This window comes from Epinephelus fuscoguttatus, linkage group LG4, assembly GCF_011397635.1.
Source record: "Epinephelus fuscoguttatus linkage group LG4, E.fuscoguttatus.final_Chr_v1".
Lineage (NCBI taxonomy): Eukaryota > Metazoa > Chordata > Actinopteri > Perciformes > Serranidae > Epinephelus > Epinephelus fuscoguttatus.
Window position 1 is genome coordinate 30,313,907 of NC_064755.1, and position 23,261 is coordinate 30,337,167.

The 23,261-nt window shown below is 42.2% G+C and overlaps 1 protein-coding gene across 1 annotated transcript; it reads right to left on the reverse strand.

The window, feature by feature from the left end:
• Nucleotides 1–14,135: 14,135 nt before the first annotated feature.
• Nucleotides 14,136–22,355, reverse strand: LOC125887186 (G-protein coupled receptor 22-like). The gene is made up of 3 exons (XM_049573834.1): nt 21,817–22,355; nt 19,543–20,703; nt 14,136–18,517 (listed from the first exon to the last, which is right to left on the reverse strand). The coding sequence occupies exon 3, from the start codon at nt 18,511–18,513 to the stop codon at nt 17,197–17,199; it is 1,317 nt and encodes a 438-aa protein (XP_049429791.1). The 5' UTR covers nt 18,514–18,517; nt 19,543–20,703; nt 21,817–22,355; the 3' UTR covers nt 14,136–17,196.
• Nucleotides 22,356–23,261: the final 906 nt, after the last annotated feature.

The window sequence follows — 23,261 nt, forward strand, 5'->3', positions numbered from 1 at the left end:
CTTTGTAAATGCTTTCTTAAACATTATAAATTAGTGTTGTCAATTTTTGCACAAACTCCTGTCTGCTTTGTGATCCCAGGACATTCCTACCAGCTGAGGAAATATAGGCCCTGTTGAGTATTTTTAGGTGTATCATGGAGTCATTATGAGACAATGGGTCCTTGGGTGCAGATATGCAATAGGCCCCACCACGTCTTCTATATAGGAGCAAGACACACAGACTTGGCAGTGGTTTTGCCTCTTATTTTGTTGTTGTTTTGCTATGCTATATAATGTGATTTTGTGTCTGTTTGAATGAATTTTGTGTCCTTTTTGGTCGTTTTATGTGTCTTTATAGTAGTTTTGTGTCTCTTTGCATTTTCTTTGCATCTCTTTGTGGTCTTTTTGCCTCTCTATAGCTCCGTTTCCACCAAACACTTTCAGTATGGTACCTTTGGAACTAAAAGTAACCCTTCAGACATGGTACCTAGACCCTAGGTCCGCTTAGTGTTTCCAGCACAAACAGTGCTCTGTCATGTGGGCGGGGTTGTTGTCACTCACTGCTTTGTCCAGCACTCACTGTATTGCCTCCTTTATCAGTCTGCACCTCATTATTGTCCACAGAACGGGGTTCCACACCAACATTTTCAGAACAAAATAAAATAGGTTGGAGTGAGAGTGTCTCTCGATGGGATACTTCAAAAGGGCAGGTTTGTGCATTTAGTCCTTCCCAGGCAAGCTCAGGGGTTTAGTGCTGCCGTAGCCCACAGGAACAATGCTCCGTGATGCTTTGGTGTTTTCTCCAAGTGAGGATTGGAATATATGCAGTTCACATAATCCGATAAAAATTAATGTATACTTTTAAACGCTTGAAGATCCACTTATAAAAAGTCTATGTCATCCGAGAGAGACAATAAAAACTAGAGTCATGGTCAAAGTTGTCACAGGGAAATTTAAGGCGTGCTGATGGATTCACATCATCAGCTCATACATTGAGTAACATTACAAGTTAACGTTCCACCTTAAAGGAAATGGCCACTTTAGAATGAAAATACAGACAGTACTGACCCTCATGCCGACAAGAAGTCCAGTGTAGTTTTTTAATCCACAAAACTCATTCGGGGTATCGGAGGATAACAGCCAGCCGGATTTTTCCATACTTGAAGTGCATGGAACCCACATTTTGAAAATGTAATAAAACTCCGCTAATGCATTTCAGAAACGTCAGAACATGTCGTCTGTCGTAATCCAAGTGCCCTGAGGCCGCGGAATGCAAAATTGACTTGAAAAGACGTAATTTACTCAACTTTTATAGCATATGTCTCACCGTGGTCAGTTAGCCTGCCCTGCAGGCGTGCTGTGTTTACATGGCAGCTCGCGCAAGACTAGCTGGTGATGTCTAGTGGTGGTGCTAGTTCTCAATTCAGTAATTGCTGTCTGTATTTTCATTCCAAAGAGGCTATTTCCTTTAAAAGTTGCAGTTATTTTTCTCAGAGAGAGCAAGCAAAACACCCTTTCATTTTATAGTTACAGTCTACTAATATATGTGAAATTCTCCACAGTATAAACGGTTGTTACATGAGCCTTAAAACCAGCCACAACTCGGCCCTGGGCAGAGTGACCATCCCCTATTGACCAATCACGAAACGGTTCCATTGGTACCATCTACAACTTTTCACTGTGGAAACGTAAAGAAAGCGTACCGAACTGAACTGTACTTCACTGCTCGGTGGGAATGGGGCTTTTGTCATCATTTTAGTTTCTTCCTGGTTAGTAACATGTTCATTTAAATGACATTTTGCAGCAAAGGGTCCCCTAACACATTAGGCCCCTGGGTCTATGCCCAGTAGGCCTGTTCAGTAATCAATCCATGCCTATACCCAGATGTTTGTGCACATAATTCCTCCACTGAGAGCTGTCCATAAACTTTTCTCACATATATCAGAGCTCCTCAAACTGTCCCTGAGGGATAGGTAGGTGAGATACCCTGCAAGGGAAACTCATTTCACCTGCTTGTATCCTTCGATCTTATCATTTCAGCCACAACCCAAACTTGTGACCGTAGCTGAAGGTCAGAATATAAATCGACTTGTAAATTGAGAGCTTTGCCTTCAGGCTCAGGTGCTTTTGTCACTATAATGGCCTGGCATCTAACAACATTATGCAATTTTGATACACCTAGTCGCCTGTCTCGGCCTCCGTGTTGCCCTCATTTGTGAACAAGTCAGACAACGTGTCCATGTGGGCCCACATGGGATCGGACCATCATGAGCTCCATATTGGTCACTAATGGTGCCAAGACCTGTGGGGCCACCATGGGATCTTGTTCCATTCACTTACAAAAAGCAGGTACAAAAGTTTGTTCAAAGTTTACTCTCCTGCCAAAGTATTTCCTCACTTTTACAGGAAATTTCCTCACTTTTACAGGAAAACCCCAGTCTCCTCTCCTGAGACATCCATGACCTTACAAGGAGCTATTGCTTCTGCAACTGCAGATTTTGTAGTTTTTCTGACATGTTTTGTATCTGCGCTAACTGGCCGGGAGACTTTTGTCTTTAGCCTTTTGGTCTGCTGGGTTGCAGGAAAAATGCCTGCAAAGGTAGAAGAGCTGACAGGACGATAATGAGGCATCACTGAGATTCAGATTAGCTGAGTTATTCCTCCAAGTCACTCCTGGTCCAAGGTCTCCTGTGATCCCAAATTTCACCTACAGACCTTACCAAGTCTAGATAATCAAAGCTACATTTTCATCATGCATCTGAAGCTTCAACTCACTAACACTCAGCTGGGGGCTTGTGAGTAAGACCTGGAAAGAAGATATCCGACAAGAGGGATAATTCAAGCATTAACAGAGAAATAGAGGGAGACAATGAAAGAAGATCCAGGTCCAGCACGTCTGAAATTAGGCACCAACTGGGAGAGTTGCTTGCCTGTAGGTGTTTGCCTGCTAGACCTAGCTACATGATGGGGGCTTTATTCTTCCTGGACCAGGTGGTGGCTGACATTTGGCCATATCAAAAGAGTCAGTGGATTTTCCCTGACTGCACCTTTTGCCTGCGATCCATTTAGAAACCCCACTGCACCTAAATGACATAGAAACATTTTAATAATTTTCTTAATGATGAAAGAATCAGATAGCAGCAATATTACTAGTGGTGGTTACGTTTTGTGATCTGGGAAGTTGTTCTTCCGACTATGGTGTGTTCATGTGCTTTTGGTAACGTAATTTGAAAACAACATGGAAGACGATGTGTTGTATTTTACTGCTCAGAGTGGTTAACATCTCAGTTAAGATGCATGTTGCCATCCAAGTATGCTGAAACAATTTGAAGCTAAATATTACAGAGGGATTTTGTCCCACACTTGTTGCTGCGCCACTACATTACCATGAACAACTAAAATATTGCTTTGCCTATCAGGATCAATGCTAATAAATAGGGTAAGAAGGGGTAAGATGCCCCCACCTCCTTAATTTCTCTCCTTACCAATACAGTGCCCCAAGGAAGACGTTTTTCTATAGACAGATGTGAAAGTTAGCATCGCACAGGTTCCCTTGTCAAAAAGTCTATGGGATTTTCCCATTATCCATGGGACTGTCCATGGGTTCCATGATGGCCCCACGCCAATTATTAATATGGATGGGTTTACCCAAGTGGGCCGCACATCGGTCATGCTACAGCAACCTAGGTACCAAGTAGCGTCACCAGGCTCTTTACTTACGGCGAAGAACCTGGTTTCCATTCACTCTGAATTTTGTCTGGATTCTGGTTCCGGTCTAGAAAATGGATCCGGAATTCACCAAATTCACCAAAGTAAAAGTGTTCACCAAAGTAAAACTTTAAATTCTGCCGCACCATCGATTTACAATAAAAGAAAAAGGTTAACTTAATGGCTTGGAAATTATATTCTCTAAATTAAAAAGTTTCACCGCATTTTTATTAGCTTGGTGCTTTTATTTTGACGGAAAGGCGCATCCATCGAAGTGCGGATTCTGTCTCTCTCGCCCTGGATCCGGTTCCCTACCAAAACGGCCACTAAACGGCCCCAGACTAGGTACCGAGTGGATATGGGACCAAAATGCGCCTCTTAGCTTGGGCCCACGTGGGTAAAAACACCCATGTGGGCAACTGGCATGGCGCTGTTAAGGAACCCATGGGCAAACCTATATGGCCCATTTTCAGCTCATTTACCACCCACGTGGGCCCCACATACAAATGTTGAGTGGTGTGCAATATGAAAATTAGTAATGACAAGTTTCTCAGCGTCAACCAAACATTTATTTTCACCCGCCATGTCGCTGGAACGCTGGGTAATATGACGCCTACTCGTCAAATCGTGGACCACCATTTTCACCGACTTTCCCATTTGAGGAGGCGTTCATGTGAATTTTCACAGTGGGGAACTCATTTTTCCGATTATTCTGACACGACCTGAACGCAGTGTAATACTAACGGCTGTAATGCCTTTAACTGACCGTTGGTGGCTCGTGTCTACAGGTCAGGTGCAGTTCAGGAGCTGAACTCCTTAACTAATCAGCCACAGGTGAGAAGATGGATACAACACAATCGTAAAACAAGCTTTGTTGAACTGCACCGTGACGATATAGCACAAAGATGACAAAATGGTGGCCTACAGACTGGAATAAAAACGCTCTGTTTGCTACAGCCGGATTGAAGCTTGTCAGAAGCGAAGCTACAGTATCATACAGGTCAGAGTCTTAGCCGTTAGCCGTTAGGCTAACTGTCATTCCGGTTGACAGCTTGTAGCCTATACTTCCTCTCGTGTTCCCGCATTATACTTATTGTTTAGTAGTAAAGTGTGTTCACGGAAACCCAGAGTCCTTTCTACATTTTAGTATTTACTTACTGAGTAGTTTTGAGGTAGGCCAACTAACAATAAAACTAAAAGAAATTATGAGTGGCTGGAGGTGCTTCAAAAATGTTTTGCTTTCAGCAGGAACACATTCAGATAGGCAGCTGTCGTACTAAAAGTACAAAAACTTCCCAGTGTGAATCACTTTAATTTCACTGTGAATTAGAAAATGGTTGAGAGGTTACCCAGCAACCCGTTGGGGGGCAGTTTGGGCCCATGCCTTGATAGGTTTCACATTTGTCTTGCAAAATTCTGTGTTTCTCTAATTTCATTATAGAACAGAGCTGTGAAGTCGTCGTGATTACTGTTAGGATATAATTCATGGGCAATGGGTTTCTAGAAACAGATATTATTCTAAAGTTTGAACTATAGCTAGGGCTGGGTGATGTGGAGAAAAATCAAATATCCAGATATTTTTGACCAGATATCTCAATATCGATATTTAGATGATACTGGAAGGTTGATTATTGGTGCTTTCACAAAATATTTACCCAGTGAGACTTTTAAATAATCCTCAGTAATGTGGGTATATAATGACAAAGTGGATAACAGCAAATTATAAAACAGATACAACAGTCTGTAAAGTTTAGAAAATGACATCACTTTAATTTAAACAGACTTTAAAACCACCAAAAGACAAAACTTTCACTATTATGATATCCAAAATCTCATATCAAGATATTGGTATAGTATCACTGTATTGCACAGCCCTAACTGGAGCTAATTTGTTAGTGGATTTTTGAGGCTGATAGCCTACTGATAACAGTATCAGAGACTGATAAAGGGGGAAGGGAATATACTGTCTGATTTTCATTTTTTATCTGTGATCAGCTAATATCAGCCAGTGCTCTCATCTAAACCAATATGGAGATTTCAAACATTGACTCAGACTCTAACCCAGTGTCTTAGATTTGACTGGCACCTCTTAAACAGAGCTGAAAAGCCCAATCATTTCTGTCTTGTAATTGTATCCTTTTGAACTATAAAAAGACCATGTTGAGGATTTTGCACATGTACTAATATGTAGGTAACAACCAGGGTTGGAAATTAGCACCAGCCACCAGCCAAATGCTGGTAAATATAAGTGACTGCTAGATTTACTTCACTCACCAGCTGAAAAAACAATTGTAATCTACTGAATGGAGTTTTGGAATCTAACAGAAACAGTTAATTCCCAATCCTGTTGACGACATTGACAACATGACATTATTCTTTTTTAAATTACAAACTAAATGTATCCAGTCAGCAGTTTAACAATGACCGCTGTTGCAAAAACTTCTATTAAGCTACAAATATACAGCTAAATATAACAGACCATTGAGCACGTGAAGGCAAATGTAACACTTTGTTCCTTCTGTGTGTTTGTGTAAAAATCTCCTTAGATGTGGAGGATGTGAGAGTTTCTGAGACAGAGATTGTCTCTGAGTCCAAACTCAGAGGCAACCCACTTACAGTGGGTGTTGCAGTTAACACGGTCTCTTATTTGGATTATGATATATAGACTGTGCTTGTTGTGTAATGAAATAAGGCCAGATGATGATTCGCAGTATGTTTGCAATGCTCTTGCTGTACAGTATAGACTGTTTCCCAGCAACGCTATTTCGAGATCTGCGTAGTGTGTACAGATAGGGCCAGAAAACAGAGTTTCACAGAGAGCTACGGTAAGGAGGAGTTGAGGAGGAGTTGTTGTGCGGTTAACTGTGCGAATCACAAAAATGATGGGTGGGAAATGTTCAGAATCAAAGAGGGTAACATTCCTTTCAGCATAATTACATGCATCTAGGGATATGGGCAGAACCCAGATAATGTTTTTACCCTGGGAAGTGATGCTGGAAAAATCACCTGGTTTAAAGGAATAGTTCACCTACAAAATGAGCATTTGTAAATCAGTTAGTCGTGTTGCCTTGATTCCTGATGCCTCCATGGAAAATGGCAAGCATAGCTATTTATTGATTAACTGGGGACCACTTATAACAACAGCAAAGTACACTCACTGGCCACTTTATTAGGCACACCTCGCTAGTACCAGGTTGGACCCCTTTTGCCATCAGAACCGCCTCAATTCTTCATGGCATAGATTCAACAAGGTGCTGGAAACCTTCCTCAGAGATTATGGTCCATATTGACATGATAGCATGGGTCCCGTCCGAAACCAATTTGTGATGATTTGAGCTTTGTGACATGGTGTGTTATCCTGCTGGAAGTAGCCATCAGAAGATGGGTACACTGTGGTCATAAAGGGATGGACATGGTCAGCAACAATACTCAAGTAGGCTGTGGTGTTTAAACCATGCTCAGTTGGTACTAAGGGGCCCAAAGTGTGCCAAGAAAATCTCCCCCACACCATTACACCACCACCACCAGCCTGAACCGTTGATACAAGGCAGGATGGATCCATGCTTTCATGTTGTTTACACCAAATTCTGACCCTACCATCTGAATGTCACAGCAGAAATCCAGACTCATCAGACCAGACAACGTTTTTCCAATCTTCTATTGTCCAGTTTTGGTGAGTCTGTGTGAATTGTAGCCTCAGTTTCCTGTTGTTAGCTGACAGGAGTGGCACCTGGTGTGGCCTCCTGCTGCTGTAGCCCATCTGCTTCAAGGTTGGACGTGTTGTTAGTTCAGAGATGGTCTTCTGCAGACCTTGGTTGTAACGAGTGGTTATTTGAGTTACTGTTGCCTTTCTATCATCTTGAACCAGTCTGGCCATTCTCCTCTGACCTCTGGCATCAACAAGGCATTTTTGCCCAGAGAACTGCCGCCCACTGGATGTTTTCTTGTTTTCAGACCATCCTCTGTAAACCCTAGAGATGGTGGTGAAAATCCCAGTAGATCAGCAGTTTCTGAAATACTTAGACCAGCCCGTCTGGCACCAACAACCATGCCACGTCACTTAAATCACCTCTGTTCCCCATTCTGATGCTTGGTTTGAACTTGAGCAGGTCATCTTGACCATGTCTACATGCCTAGATGCACTAAGTTGCTGCCATGTGATTGCCGTTAATAAGCAGTTGAACAGGTGTACCTAATAAAGTGGCTGTGAGTGTATTAAAGCATCTATTCACAAACTCTTTTATTTTGCTGTTTAAGTGTTCCTTGAAAGTAAAGCAGCACACACTGTCACTGCATGTTTATGGCTACTTTAATTACAAGAGCAGATCTGATTCATATGCAGCAAGAGTTTAAGTGTGCCACATGGTGAAATCTGGTATTTCAGGTTTTATAGAGGAGGCAGACTGAGAACTTTGGATAGAGGATGAATCACTTATATTATCTTAGTTAGGGCTGCCGTTTCAGCTGTCTATACTTTGCATGGCATGCCTTAAAGGGATAGTTCATAGTCAGTGTATTCCGTACAGTAAATGTCTGTCTCTACAGCCCCGGTTCGGAGAAGCAGGAGAGAGTGCTGAAATGGAGTACCGCTACAGGTGGGGGTCAGCAGCAAAACATATTTTAGCCATCTAAACAAAGTCCCAGCTCCTGTGTTTAGCAGTGTTAAATCACTGTTTTTCTCAATGGACTCTGGCATCAATCACAGCACTACAATAGATACCGTTCCCTGTCGGAAATTACCGTCAGGGGAAAGGTAAAACAGTGAAAATACTCTCAATATAACATAAACTTTAAATCAGTGGTTCCCAACTGGTGTATCGTGCTCCAGATGTGGGTCGCAGGTCCATTGTGAATGGACTGCAAGTTACCCGCAAATATGTCAAGTTTGTAAAAAACACGCTTTATTTTTAAGTACAGTCAATTTCCAGCACAGAGTTTTAATTTTGAAGTGCCATTTCCTGCTTTAGGTTGACTGACTAATGGAGAGCTACTTGACAGAGACAGCAAACTAGCTTGACGATGTGGTCAAACTCAAGTATGACCCTTAATATATTAAACTGTGTGGACCTTGAGCTGATGACTAAGGAGAAATCTGGACCAGTTGGGAACCACTGCTTTAAATGATACTGATTGTTTTAGGTGGCTAAATATTTAATTACTCACCCGTCCACATCAATACACTTACACTTCCTTAGCTTCTGTGTCAGTAGTCCTGTCTGCTTCTCCAAACCGGGGGCATAGTGACTGACATCTCCTGTAGGTAATTCATTGACTATGGATAAATACCTCATAAAACCCACATCAAAAAATCCAAACTAACCCCTAAAGAATAAATAAAAAGTGAAGATTTATGTCCAATACAGATTTGCTTTTAAATAAGAATATTTACCCACCAGTTGTGCGAATATTATACAAAGGATGCAACAAATGATTAATTTAATTATCATTTAATCTGCCAATTCTTTTCTCAATTAATCATTCAATCCATAAAATACCAGAAAACGTAACTGACTATTGAAATAGCTGCCAATTATTTTTAGTCAATCAATTTATCATTTCGGCTTTACTACTGAAAATGCCCACCAGTAAGCTACCATAAAATACCAGCGTGTTTAATCCCCTACCCTCTTTTGAATTAGATAATAAAATGTCTTTTAGTCATACTCCCAGTGTTCCTCAACACAGAAGCACAGAAGACTCTTTAATGATTTAAAAATGTTATATGTTTATATTATAGCCATCAATTTTAATTAGTTTAACTTAGCTCCTATAATGTTTGATTACGTTAAACATTTAAATTTAATTGCCCAGCCATAACAAGAAGCCAGTCAGAGCCAGTCCCCCAAACTGACCCAGAGACTGAAAGTAAATTGACTCAAACTGCTGAATATTTTATCGGGTTTCTACCGAGTGTGATCTTTAGCTTCAGCTCAGTGTCGGCAGCACAACAGAATTTAAAGTATGGAGGTTGGTTGGCCCCTTAAGTTTTTATATACACAAGCTAGTAACTTTGACTTTTCATTAAAGAGCCAGCTAGTGCTCACCTTTTGTACTGATGATTGAAACGTAACGAGTTTTAAGTCCATCCGGGCCTGACATTGTCTATGCAGAGAATGAATGGGACCTTTACTTCAGGAGCCCTGGACGCCCAAAATGACTTCGGCCACTTTGCATTTCTATTGCGACCCGAGGACACTTGGAGGAGAATGGAACCTGTTTAAAATGTAATAGTCTCTTTTGGCTTTAATCAATACAAATCTCCACCATGTAGTGTCAAGCTGCCAGGCCGTGGCAGTGAGCTCTGTTGTGGTGGTCCCATTCGTATCTTTCCACATTGAGAGAAGAGCTGCGGTGTGATCGCCAGACAGTCGCCATCACTGCGAGGAGAGCTGGAGGGCAGCAATCTCCTCTCTGCTGTCTCCCCTCTCACACACAGTGGTTGACGCTCTGTCACTGCCTGATAAAACAATTGGACTGACACATAGCTGCGTTCACATACTGTATGGGCATAGCTGCACATGCTGGAGTATACACACATTGCTGAATTGATGCAGGCACGCACACAATTGGCAGGTGCACACAAACAGTGACTGGGCAGCCAGCCATGGCGGCACTTCTGACTTCTTTTTGTCCTTCACGTTTTTGGTTTAGTGCGATAAGCTCGTCGATCCCTTTGTCCCTGATCCCTGAGCCACATTTCCTAAAGGAGGATCTCACAATATAATGGTACGTTTCATCAAATGTAAAATTCTTAGACACTGAACACTCTCTGTAACTGTGCTTGATAAAACAAGCATGTCACGTGCAGCCTGGTCGCCATGAGAATACATTGGCATTGTAGTTTTGTTACTTTTGCAAGTTTCATAGGTATCATATTAGTATTTCTAAAGTGACATAGTTCATAAGCTCAGTTCAGAAAGCATGCCGTGCTGCAGATCATGGTCAAGACCACCACCACCACCACCACCAACAACAACACTGGTTGTTTTTTAGCGAGTCATGGCTACATTTTCAATGGCTTTTAAGCCACCAAATGTGAATGTTTTTTAGCAATCTGTTACTGTGTTTCCACCGGTGATAGTGCCATGAAAAGAGGTTGTTTTTTACAGATCAATTGCTGTGTTTTCACCAATGATAGTGCCACCAAAAGCAGTTGTTTTTTAGTGAGTCATGGCGGCATTTTCAGTGGCTTTTAAACCACCAAATGTGGGTGTTTTTTAGCTATCTGTTGCTGTATTTCCACCAGTGATGGTGCCAAGAAAAGTGGTTGTTTTTTACAGATCCATCGATGTGTTTCCAGCCTGGGTAGTGGGTAGTGCACCTAAAAGCAAGTAATTTTTACCAAGACATCCCTGCGTTTCTGGCCAAGATAGTGCCACCAAAAGCGGTTGTTGTTAATGAGACAATGCTGCGTTTCCTTGCCAGGTTTGTGCCACCAAAAGTGGGTATTTTAAAAAATCTTATTCTATTAAGTTTCAAATGATAATATGTTATTATGTAGCATCTACTTTGGGATGGATGAGAGGTTACTTGTCCCTGTTTACCCCCTCAGGATTCATTTGTTCTCTGATGTAGATAATAAAGGAGAGCACTTCATGTGTCATTAAACGTCTGCTCTCCACTGATACCGACAGAGAACTATAATCTACACAGCATTGATTTTAAGGCAGACTGGTGTGTTATTTTTCCTGAATACCACACAATGATGCCATTAAGGTCATAGCAGGTAGAGGTCGTGCTCCATTGTCCGCCTTTGATTTCTGGTTTCTATCTGAGCCATAGATTTTCTTGTACAGAGATTATAGGTTGTATATCAGAGTCATATGTCTTCCAGCTCTATAAAGTGTCCTTCCATCTCTCTAAATGTGGCTTGGTGAGAGTAACATTTGGAAAATGACCACAAGCAACAATTTGTCAAGCTGTGCTGGCTGGTGTGCTCAATTCACTTTCTTCTTCTCTACGATAGCAGAATTACAGTTGAGTGTTCGCTGACCTAATGCAATAGAGGCTCCATACGGACGGAGTAATATGATTTCCCAGGCTTTTATTCTGTGTCTGCGGCTGGATAGAGAGGAGCCCTGAAGAGATGGCATCTGAATTGGGGATGGCTGCCTAAGAGAGGCAGCCATTGAGCCAGCGAGCGGGAGAGGGAGGGACATAATGTATGTGATAGGGACAGCAGCAAGTACCAGCCTTGATGTGGGAGTATATGGGAGAAGAAAAAGGACACATCAGGGTCAAGTGATTCTAATATAACAGTGAAGTGAAGTGAAGCATCACTGAGCCTCTGCTATTGACTATGGTCGTGTATTGACCTATTTTTTTCTCTGCAGGTCACCTCAGGTTAGAGGTGTGTAAAGGCGGCCTGTTAATCTATCCAGTATGCTAAGCAGGAGGGCTGACCTTGAGATGGCAACCATTTGTAAATGCCTACCTTAATGAAAGTGGCCCCTTGTGGGTGAAAAACATGACAGTACATACAGTCAGTATTTTAGCAATCACAACAATAACAGTAGATGATACTCTATTCAGCTAGGTTTAATAATAAACACTTATGCTATAAATGCTTGCCCCTCAAAATATTGAATTATTTGGAATATATATACAGAAGAAGAAGGAAAAAGAAGACTTATCTATCTTAACTATTAGTCATATGCCAAACAGAGCATGTTTAAGTATGTCTTTTTGATTTTCAAAAGCATACTTTGGATCCTTTGAAGTGGAGTTGTATTAGTTGTGTGCCTTGTCATCTTGTTCATGATAATACCAGTATAATTTTTAATAGCATATGAAAAATTCATACTATGATACTGGCGAAATTTTGACTTGTTGACGCATTGACGTCATACTGTTAAGGTCCAGGTGGGAAAAAAAAACCCCAACTTGATCATTTAGGATTTTGCTAAAAGAGAAGGAAATCACCTGTTGGTTTACACACACACACACACACACACACACACACATATATATATATATATATATATATATATTTGTATTTGGGAGCTGCTGTTTAAATGGGTAATTAGTCGTAGATTTTATTTTGTTTCACTATTAATACTGTATACAGAATCTGAATCTCACTCTAAGTTACTGTTGTTATTTACAAACTAAAGAAATGTGAGATCATTTTTATTTAGTTTCTACTGAATATTTGAAGGCAAACTATAAAACTATATCACTTATTTGTAATATGGTCAGGAATATTGTTATCGCAAAAATACCCTGAAATATTGTGATATTATTTAACGACCATATCACCCACCCCTAGGTTGTATGTTGCATACTTATCCATAGGCAGTGTATAACCTACAGTTGATGGTGGTTGGCACACCCCCAGTTTAGAGAAGCAGGCAGGAGTGATGTACTGCTGTTGACGGGGGCAGCATCAAAACATAATTTAGCCACCTAAAAATAGTCCCACCTAAAAGAATCAATAGCAGTGTAAGTGGTTGCTATATGTAGACTATTTTCAGCGCTTTACCTTGCCATCAGAAAGCCCTTTAGTTCATCATCTAGAGTATGCTCTCATCAAAGCCACCGGACTCCATTGACGAAAATAGTAATTGTAGCTCACTGAAGGCAGGAGCTGCTGGTCTACTACCACCTCAATGAGTTAGTTTGTCTGTGTTATTACAGGAGGTTTGGAGAATTTAAATGAACCCTTTTGAATGCCAAAGTCACACAATAACATAAACAAACTATCTGATTGAGGCAGCAATTGACCAGCAGCTCCTGTGTTCAGTGATGTTTAACTAGTGTTTTTCTCGGTGGAGTCTGGCTCTAAGAGGAGCAATGTAATAGCTTCAGTGCCCTAATGAAAACTGCTGTCTGTCAGCAAGGTAAATTGGTGAAAATACTAAATATAGCACTTAACCTGACTGGCATCTGCTGACTAAGGACAAGTACCTTATACAACCCCACTTCAGAAAGTCCAAACTATCCCTTCAAGCTTGATCAACCTATACTTTTATATTTATTATATAACATCTTAAGTCCTTAATAAGCTGAGTAAGTTGATAAGTAAGGGCATGCCCAGGCTGTGTTGCTTTGCTTTTGCCTTGGGTGGTCAATAATTGCTTAATGCAGCTTTAAAATGAAATTATATTTCATCATGATAATGAGATTGAGGTCACCGGTCATTACCTCATGTCCACCACATTTTACAATATACCCCAAAGCACTGGATAATATTTTGGCACAGAGTGTTTAAGCTGAAAATTTCAGGAGCATACTGCAGCACATTTTGCAGCTATTTGACAGAAAGAAAAGCTATTTTAAGTTAAAGTGCATCCACTCTGATCTTGAATCAGTGTTTTTTGTGGCGTGTCAGAGTACTGTTGTTTTCTCCCATGAATGGCTTTTACCCCAGTTGGAGAAGCTACTGAGCCAGTCGGTGCCTTTATAGGTTGAACTAAGGTTGGGAACGTCATCTAACTGTGCCACAGCCAGAATCCGAACAAATATAGCAACATGCATCGATATAAAAGGTGGAGCTATCGAGCCTGTAAATGAAACGGACTAAAAACAGCTCATAAATGAGAACAGCACCATGCATTAAATGTATTTCTTTTTGACAGTCTCCCTCGAGAGAGCTTAGGAAAAAGTCAACAACAAAAAATCAGTACTTATTTTTGTTTGCCTCTTGATGATCTTAATGAGGATCAAGTTAAAGAAGCTGATAGGCTTGACAGACATATAGTTGTGTGAATAGTGGCAATAAAACAGTAAATAGCTAAATGAACATTGGTCTTTATGTTACAAAAGCATCATCTTACATCAACAAACATGATAAACTTGAGCCAACCACTCCTACCCAGCATTTACACAGCTTCAGTTTCATCTGAAAACAACATCAAGAGAACATATCCATCAGTCTCAGTGATTAGTGATGGCAAAACACTCCCCTCCCGAACAGAAAATCCCGAACAACAACAAGTAGCAAATGTCAGACTGAATAATGTGGCAATTCTGTCAGAACATCAGACTGTGATGGTTGTGCTCGAGAGGCCTTTTTGCCTCAGCTGGTGCCGGCTGCACCTCAGGATGGGAAAAAAAATAGTGACCTCAAAGTCAAGTTAGTGTAAATAGTATTGGTGTTTGAGGGGTAATTTTAGCAGGCGATCAATACAAATGATTTTTCAGTCGCGCTGATGAAGTTTGGAATAGTACCTGACATTTGAGCAGAGGTTTCAATTATGTATTCAGGCATGGAACATGGCTGGTAGTAGTGTGTCATCGACTGTGTTTACATGCACGCTGATATTGCACTATTATTCTGAAAATGACAGTACTCTGACTTTGATATGGGCCACGTTTAATTAAGGTGATAAATGACATGTCAGGGCTTGTTAATCTGGAATAAAGGCAAAAACCAGAATATTTTGTGCATGTAGATATTGCCATTGTTTTATATGTAACAGGAATATATCTACACATTTGTATTTTGATAGCCTACATTTAAAGTTTGCCTTGCAAAAGTTGGACTTGTATACATATGTTTGCTAAATGTGTCCTCTGGTTCAATATTTCATCTCGCAGGTCATTTTCCCTCCCCCTGTCAGCTAATCTGTCGCTGGCTGTGATCCCATCTCCTCTCTCAATCACAGACATGCCCTCAAGGTACTGCGACATCCATACCGCCTGTTTACAGCAGGGTCATAAAGAACCTCGCCTGCATCAATATTCCCATATCAGCCCTCTCAGTTGTGCTACAAACCACACACACACAGGCAGCCAGAGAAGCATCTGATCGAGGTTGTGTAATCACTCTGGTAGCCAACAGCCCCGTGCTCTCAGGATCTAAAGGGCTCTTCAATTTTCTACTGTACCTGAGACAGCAAGGGCGTAATAAGCTCATTACTGAGATATACTGTGGAGTACAGTGTGGATATGTGTGTGGTGTGCATGCATGTGAATGCACTGTACAGTATATATCCACATCTTAGACAGAACGTAATCCTTGACCCAGGGATTGTAATGAATAGAGCTGCCAGGCTAGCTGAGGAGGGCTTTATATGCTAATGGATACTGTAACTCTGCATCTAAATTCAGTATTAGAGCACAGACTGAATGTAGTAAGCTGACAGTTTTTTTTTTTGTAGATTATTACTACTGAAATTCTTCTGAAGCTGTATGAATAAATTATTCCTACTTATTTAGGGCAAACTTGGTTCATATTCAAGTTGAGCCAAAAATACAAGGCGGGCTGAAGTATAATCTAGCAGCAGCAGCCACCTGGGAAATACAATTTCACTGTCTTATTCCTTGATAAACAAAGGAGGACACGCACTATTGGTAGACATACACAGACAGGGAAGAAGAACTTCATTATCTGTTACTGTGGATTGTAAACAGAATCTTTTATTAGGCTTTAAGATTTTGCAGTAGTTCTTTATTGCAGTTATGGATTTGCTTATTTGGAGAGCATTGTTGTTCAGCTAGTGTTATTAAAAAACAGACAATTTGATAATACAACCACTTTCAACATTTTCCTTTAGTTTGATTAAATAACTTCTTTATGAAAACATAACATCTCTATTCACTCTGAGGATTTAAAACAGTATTTGTTATAATGTTTTTCATTGTGTTCAGTATGTGCTCTCCCTGTCACAGCCCCTGTCCCACCATAAAATCATGCTCAATTCATCAAACCAAAATAAGGCAACTGTAGATTTTCCATTTGGCTCAAAGACGTGACTGTTAAAGTGAAACAGGCTATGCTTTGATTACATCTGGTTTATGTCATACGAGGTGATGAGAACCATGGTCTTCTGTTGTGTGTGTGTGTGTGTGTGTGTGTGGAATGCGAGTGTTCTTCTCTTAACTCTAAAAGCAGTGATTGTGAACAGTACCCCCATAGCTTTTCAGCTACAGCAGCATAACATACACTACTTCCTTTCCCCTTCCTATCCCTCCATGTTGGACCTGTCTGTCTTTGTCGCATCCTCATACCTATAGTCTCATTTCAGCTGAGGGCCTTTCCTCAGAGGGCATCCAGGCAATAAGGTCAGTGGTCACTGGGGATTGCGGGTCTGGTGTCAGAGCAAGTGGCGTTGTGATGAATGGGAGTAATCTCACAGTTGTTACAGAATCACAAACACTTTACTTGGGGGGGGGAGGGGAGAATAGGAAGCCTTTTGCTGCGTTAGGTGAGTGAACACGAGATTTATTATAAATATACATATACATAATAATTCCTACTTCTCTCTCTATTTATATACCTTGTATGCCCTATGCTGTACATGTAATACGTATGTACACAATGCACTGTTTGTTGCTACCATTACAAAAAGCCATGCATTATCTACAGTACTTTATATGGTGTATCTATGAAACCTACTTTTGTTCTCAATAAATAGTAATAAATTATCCACCTCTTGTTTTTGTACATTCTATTGCACATATTATTTACATTACTGCTTTGGATTAACATTTTCCCTTTTTCACCACGACCTGATGTCAGTTTTAGCTGCTTTTATTGACTGTATACCCGAAAGACAACGAGTTCCTTCACTCCACGTCCTCAGAAGACAGACACTTCTGTTGGGCATCTTTGTCCTCAAATGTCACCTTTTTGTTCCTCTTTGGGTCGATCCAGGAGTTGTGGATGATGGCATTGTTAGGAGTCGGATCTGCCTCAATGATCGACACCACTCGCTTCTTCATCTTGCTTTTCAAGACTTTCTGGAACTTCTGCCTCGTGAAGGCGTACAGTAGAGGGTGAAAGATAGTGGTCCCATAAGCCATGACCAGGAAGCCCAGTCTCAACTTGACCATTAGGTCACTGGGGCCCACGCTCAGGATGACTGTGTTGAGCACTGTGATGGGCGTCCAGCACAACAGGAAGGTAGACACAATCAGGAGGGACATCCTGAAAACCCTCTTTTGGCGCTCTCGCCTTTCTCTGTGGCGCTTCACAGCCCTGCGCAGGGCGATGATGACAGAGACAGAGGTACGCATACCCAGTGTGGGGTTGCGGCTGCCGCTGCTCTGGGATGCATCCGTGGCCTCTTGCTGCGTCGTCATGGCTGTCATGGATGGACGCTTTTTCCTGCGAGCCTTCTTCTTCTGTGAAGCGTGGAAACGTGTGCCGATGCGAATATTGAGCGCCTGCAGGATCTTTGAGTAGGTGATGAGCATGACAACGGCAGTAAAGAAGAAAATAGGAATCTGAGCAAGCAGATGGTAATAGAGGCCAAGTTCTGTGTAGTACTGGTTAGTGTGCACCACATTTTCCACAGCTGTCTGATTCAGATCGGTGTGGCCCTGTGCAAAGAAGCCGACCTCAATAAAGGGTACGAGGAAACTAACAAAGGATAGCACCCAAATGGCAGCCAGCAGGGCCAGGGCACGGCCCATGGTCAGCACCCGGTTGGCTGGCTTGACCGAGATGTCGTAGCGATCAAGGGTGATGGCAAGCACATTAGCAGCAGTGGCGACGCTAGCGAAAGAGACACAGGCTTCATGGAAGCAGCAGACCAGGGCAGTGTCTCCCTCCAGGGAGAGCAGCACCACCACAATAGTGAGGGGGATGCAGCACACACAAACCAGCACATCCAACACATGGAGGTTCATAGTGACAATGTTACTGACAGAACTAATGAGGTTCGACTTCATACAGTAGAGGGCAAGCACAGTGAGGTTAGAGCTCATGCCCAGGAGGATTTCCAGCATGAGGAAGCCAGTCAGGGAGACCTGGAAACTAACAGGATAGGGATACGGGCTGGGGGTTGCCGGACTCATGGTGCGGCTGATGGGCTCAGTGTTGTCGGTGACCGTGACGTTGCTCATGGTGGCTTCTTGTTCCAGGCAGGGAAGGATATGCATTATCCTGTGTGTGGGCAGACGAGAGAAGAGAATTCATGAAGAAGGAAAAAGAATAGAAGAGGTTTGTGTTTGTGCATCTCTAGAAAGTTATAATTATCACAGATCTGAGCAGTCTCGTCAGACGTAATGCTGCCAGTTATCAAATGATAAGAAAGCCTTTTGAGTTTTAAATGAAAAACGCTGAGAGCAGACACTTTAATAGTGCTAGAACTTATTTTTCCTGTCATGCCCTGCAGATTAGATTGTCTCACTACGCGCATGGCATGACTAACTAGTAACTATCTTGCCTCAATCAGCTCCTACTTTTGTTATCGCCATCCTCGATCAGACAGTTGCATCCACAGCGGAGGCACATAACGGAAACACTTTGGAACAAATTAAATTCTAATAACCTCATAGCCTTAATGGCTTAGTATGTTGAGGCTTTGTAGTGGCTTAGTTGTGGCTTAGTGTTCTTTTGAGCTGCTGCTGAACAGCACATTCAAGCTGACATAGTTTTAATGTATTAGCATTTACCGTAGTCTTACTGAATATAGACCAGTGGTCATGAAGGCATTGATAAAGAAAACAAATTTTAGCCTCTGTGATTAATTTTTAACAGGGGAGAGGGGTAATACATTACTTGCTGTGGTCCTTGGTAACTACACTTGTCATTTCTGACAGCATTTCACTCATTGCCAAATTACAGGAGTTGGTTCCTGACTGACAAGAATATTCTGCCAGAAGATTATGTTTACTTTGTCACCAGCAAGCTTCCAACTCTCAGATACATTTTAAAATACAAGATGTTTGTTCAGACGGGACTTCAATAAAGGACTAACAAGTGCACCTAAAAACGGCTGGTATTTGAAACTGTTACTAGTATTGGGTTAGGGAAGAAAAATTGATTACACACACATTCCAGAATGAAACAAGTGATTAGCACATGCAATATTAAAACCATTCATCCTCTGTTAAACACATAAATCCAATCTTAATGGCATTCTACGTAGTTGACACAGAGAAATACGTTTTTAAAAATATATTTACCCTTCCCTCCAGCACTATCTGAATACCAGGGCTGTGTAATCAGGCCATAGATTCCATGTTGCATCCACAGAGACAAGCATCACATCCAAACATAGCCAATGGAAAAGTGTCTGCACTCCAGCAGAGCCCCCCAGCGAGGCTTTTTCTTTCACTGCTGGTTCCTCCCAGAGAGGCTGACAGCCAGAAAAGCACCTGTCCGTCTCGCCAGAGACTCTCTATAGGCTATCAGCTTTTTCCTCCTGACCCCAGCAGTAAGAAAGCTAACGAATCAGCCACCTGCACCCGGTGGATTTTAAGAGAATATAGGCTAATGTCCTTGACAGACTTTTTCTCAGATGTCTGGTTCGTTTGCTTTGGTGATGGTGGGAGCACTGATGGATGAGTGGAACAGGGATAAGATGTCGGAGCCACCTCCTGTTTATAATCTCATGATATTCCCAGGCAGGAGACACACAGCCAACCAAGAAAACAAAGAAACACAGACTCTTTCCCCTGCGCAGGGCTGGAATGTGCTGCTCATAGTACGATGATCCAAATCTTTGCTTTTTTTTGTCCTCAGTGAGAAGATAGTAGTCAGATCTGTAAATGCAAAAAAACAGTAACATCCATTAGCTTGTACTCCAAGAGGCAGAGTTTAGATTCCCCACTGTACACCATAGTAATGTCCAGAATCTGTCCAGGAGAGGTCAGTGCGTCCGGGCAGCATCCAGGCCCGTGTCCCCCCTGGGAGCACTAATGGAACAGGCCTTCACTCTCCACCTTTCTCATCAGTCTCTGTACGCCTGGCTCCAGCTGCCATTGACATGTAAATTGAGCACAGGTCTCCAGTTTGCCCCTCGACATGCTGAACCCTCAATCACTGGAGATGGCGCACGTGCAGCAGATTATTCGAGCGCATTTGTGTGTCCAATCACCATGACACGTGTGATCACTGTGACATTTGTGATCACTAGTTTTTATACATGCACGGGAGGGGGGTTGATTCAGCGATTCAGGAGAAGGTCATCCTCACGAGGTAGTGGGAAGCGAGTTCATCAGGGAGAGAGCCTGCCTCGTCGATTTGCAAAAAGATCCCAGACGAGGATTGGACTTTAGGTGGCAGGAGCTGCGTGCAACATCATCTGTCTGTCCTTCAATGCCACGTTTTTCTCTCGCAGTGACCTGAAGAGAGAGAAAGGATAGGGTAATGGATGATGGAGAGACAGAGATTGGGAGAGAGTAGGAGGAGTAGGAGAGGGAAGTGTGGGGGATGCGTTAGTGAAAATAAACATATCCTCAGCAGAGAGGCGACAAGGAAACTCTCATTAGCATAGCAACAAGCCTCTGATGTCTTATCATGTTCCTGTGCATCGCCTGATTCACTTTACATCTTTGTATTGCATTAACATAACAGTAGCACTAATAAAGGGCTTGCATACAAGCAACTGGTTTGACATCCCAGCCTCCTGTTTTTAGATTGAAGATTAACTGTAGCATTTTCTTGTTTGCATAAATTGTTACAGGAAAATGCTCAGTTTAAATTACCGTATGACACTTGTACAGTACAGCCACTGTGGTGCTAAAATAGTCATACAGTTTTCATGATAGGCCAGACTTACTTAGAGCTTTAGCACAGTTTTATTCCTTCGGGGAACTTGTCATAAAGACATAGATGCCTCTCCCCCTCTCTCGTGTCACTATATGTGATCCATGTAATCTCTTCAGAGCAACATGTCGGTCATTCTTCAAGGTTGTTTCAGTGAGGGATGCCATCCTATACTATGCTACAATGTCAGCTGAGATGATCAATGAGTGCCATGCTTTTATTACCAGGCAAGAGAGCGGATCATGCATGTCATAAAGATGCACAGTTTCAAAGTGTACGGTTGCATATCAAGTTTCTCGCATCGTTCAGCGTGACAGTTTGGAGGGTGATGTGAGTGTAGCAGCGAGACACAAACAGATGTGTTCACAGTATGTGAGGCATCCCCACGCATAAACAAATGATCAAAAGCCTTTTCGAGTCTGTTTACAGTAGCATCTTGGAATTAAAGGTTTAAGACAGATGGATATTTTAATCAGTTACTAATAGGGTTCACTTTAACCGTAGCCATGTTTCTAAATAAGTCAACAATGCATTATAACTGAGGGAAATGATATTGCTGGATTCTAATCCCATGCATTTGTTGTGGTGACAGAGATGTTTGGCAGTTCTCTTCGCTGTCACACACTGAGCTTAGTGCTGTAAATCAAACCAATAAGTAGAGTGCCCCATCAAGGCACAGCAGAGCTCACCATGCAGGATAAACACAGATGCTTCAGAGCTGGTCCATACACCACGCTGTCCCTTCTTGTAGCAGCTCTGCAACAATCTGGGTCGACCGATTGAAACTGCCGGGTTTATCTTCTGCTCCTTCTCAGCAGTAATCCAAGAATAGTGATTGAATATTGATGAACATACAAGGGTCACTCAGCTGACAGATGTTCTTCCCCTCCTGAGTCCCAGACAGAGAGGGGAAAAAAAAAGTCCACAGAGATTAGTCCTGACAGGGATGTTGGTGGGATTCTTCTTCTCCTCCCTTTGTCCCCATTTTTCCTCTTATCCCTCCAGATGGACAGGTTTGTGAATACTCATCTCACCAACTCTGTGTTGAGCTCCCTCCCTGCCTAACTGTCTGGATAGGAGTGCAAACCATCACACTCCTGGTATCTCTCTATCTCCCGCTCTGCTCTCCTCTCTCCCCCGTTCCCTCTCTCTCTCTCTTACTGCGGAGGTTTGCAGTGCTCCCCCAGTCCTGATTGGTCTTCTGTAATAGGCTTAACCCTTTCCTTCCCAGCGAGGGGAGGTATTTCCTTTTGTTCTGACTCTATCCTCTCTTCTCTGACAGTGACTGTGACATCCCGTGTGGGGCTGTAGTGATTTTGGGAAAGAAAAAAAAAAAGCCTCTACTACGCTTTTGCATAGGGACTTGAGATGACACCGCGCTAAACACACAACCTGCTGCAGAGTCGGATAGGCAGCCTGTTTGAGGAAAAACAGCTGAAAATGCCGGGATGATGTATTAATTAGCTCTGTCACGATGTAATGAACAAGTAATGTGTTTGTGCACCGTAGGGGGAATGATGAGGATGGAGAGCCAGCAGAGAGAAGCAATATTTTCTGTATTGATTTTGCGCACATACATAGGTCTTAATATGCGTGTGCAAGTGAGCATGAGAGGCGGCTAGACTGACAGAGGGGAGATAAATTCTTGCAGCTGTGAGTGGGAGAAATGGATTATGCAGGAAAGAATGAAAGTCAGAAAAGAAGAGATAGAGGATAGCAGCTCTCTGATTGATAGTTTCAATTAAGTTGCTCTGTCAGATCAGTAAGAGGTTGACCACCCTCCATTCCTTTGTCAAGGCTCATTTGTCAGGTGCAATTATTGCCACAGGGCATCCTGGTACCTCACAGCCTCCAGTAAGGAAGAGGAGGGCATATGTCGCACTGGCATAGCTAACTGATAAACTAGCGATTAAAGCCCAAAGAAGATACATCAGGTGTTGTTATGCTGATGGTGACAGTTTAATAATTGCACTCTGTAAGGCAGATGTTTCGTTTCCAAGGTGTTTAAAGTTGTCATATTCTGGAGGGTTGGACAGTATGCTCTTCCCCAGCCAAATTCTCAGTTGTCGGACAATCACTAGTGTTACTTTAATAAGGCTGTGTGTCCACCAAAACATTTCTTTTCCCAGCAGTT

Bases quoted from the DNA above. Each gene is read 5' to 3' on its own strand.
- LOC125887186 (XM_049573834.1), bottom strand. From the start codon at position 18,513: ATGCATATCCTTCCCTGCCTGGAACAAGAAGCCACCATGAGCAACGTC.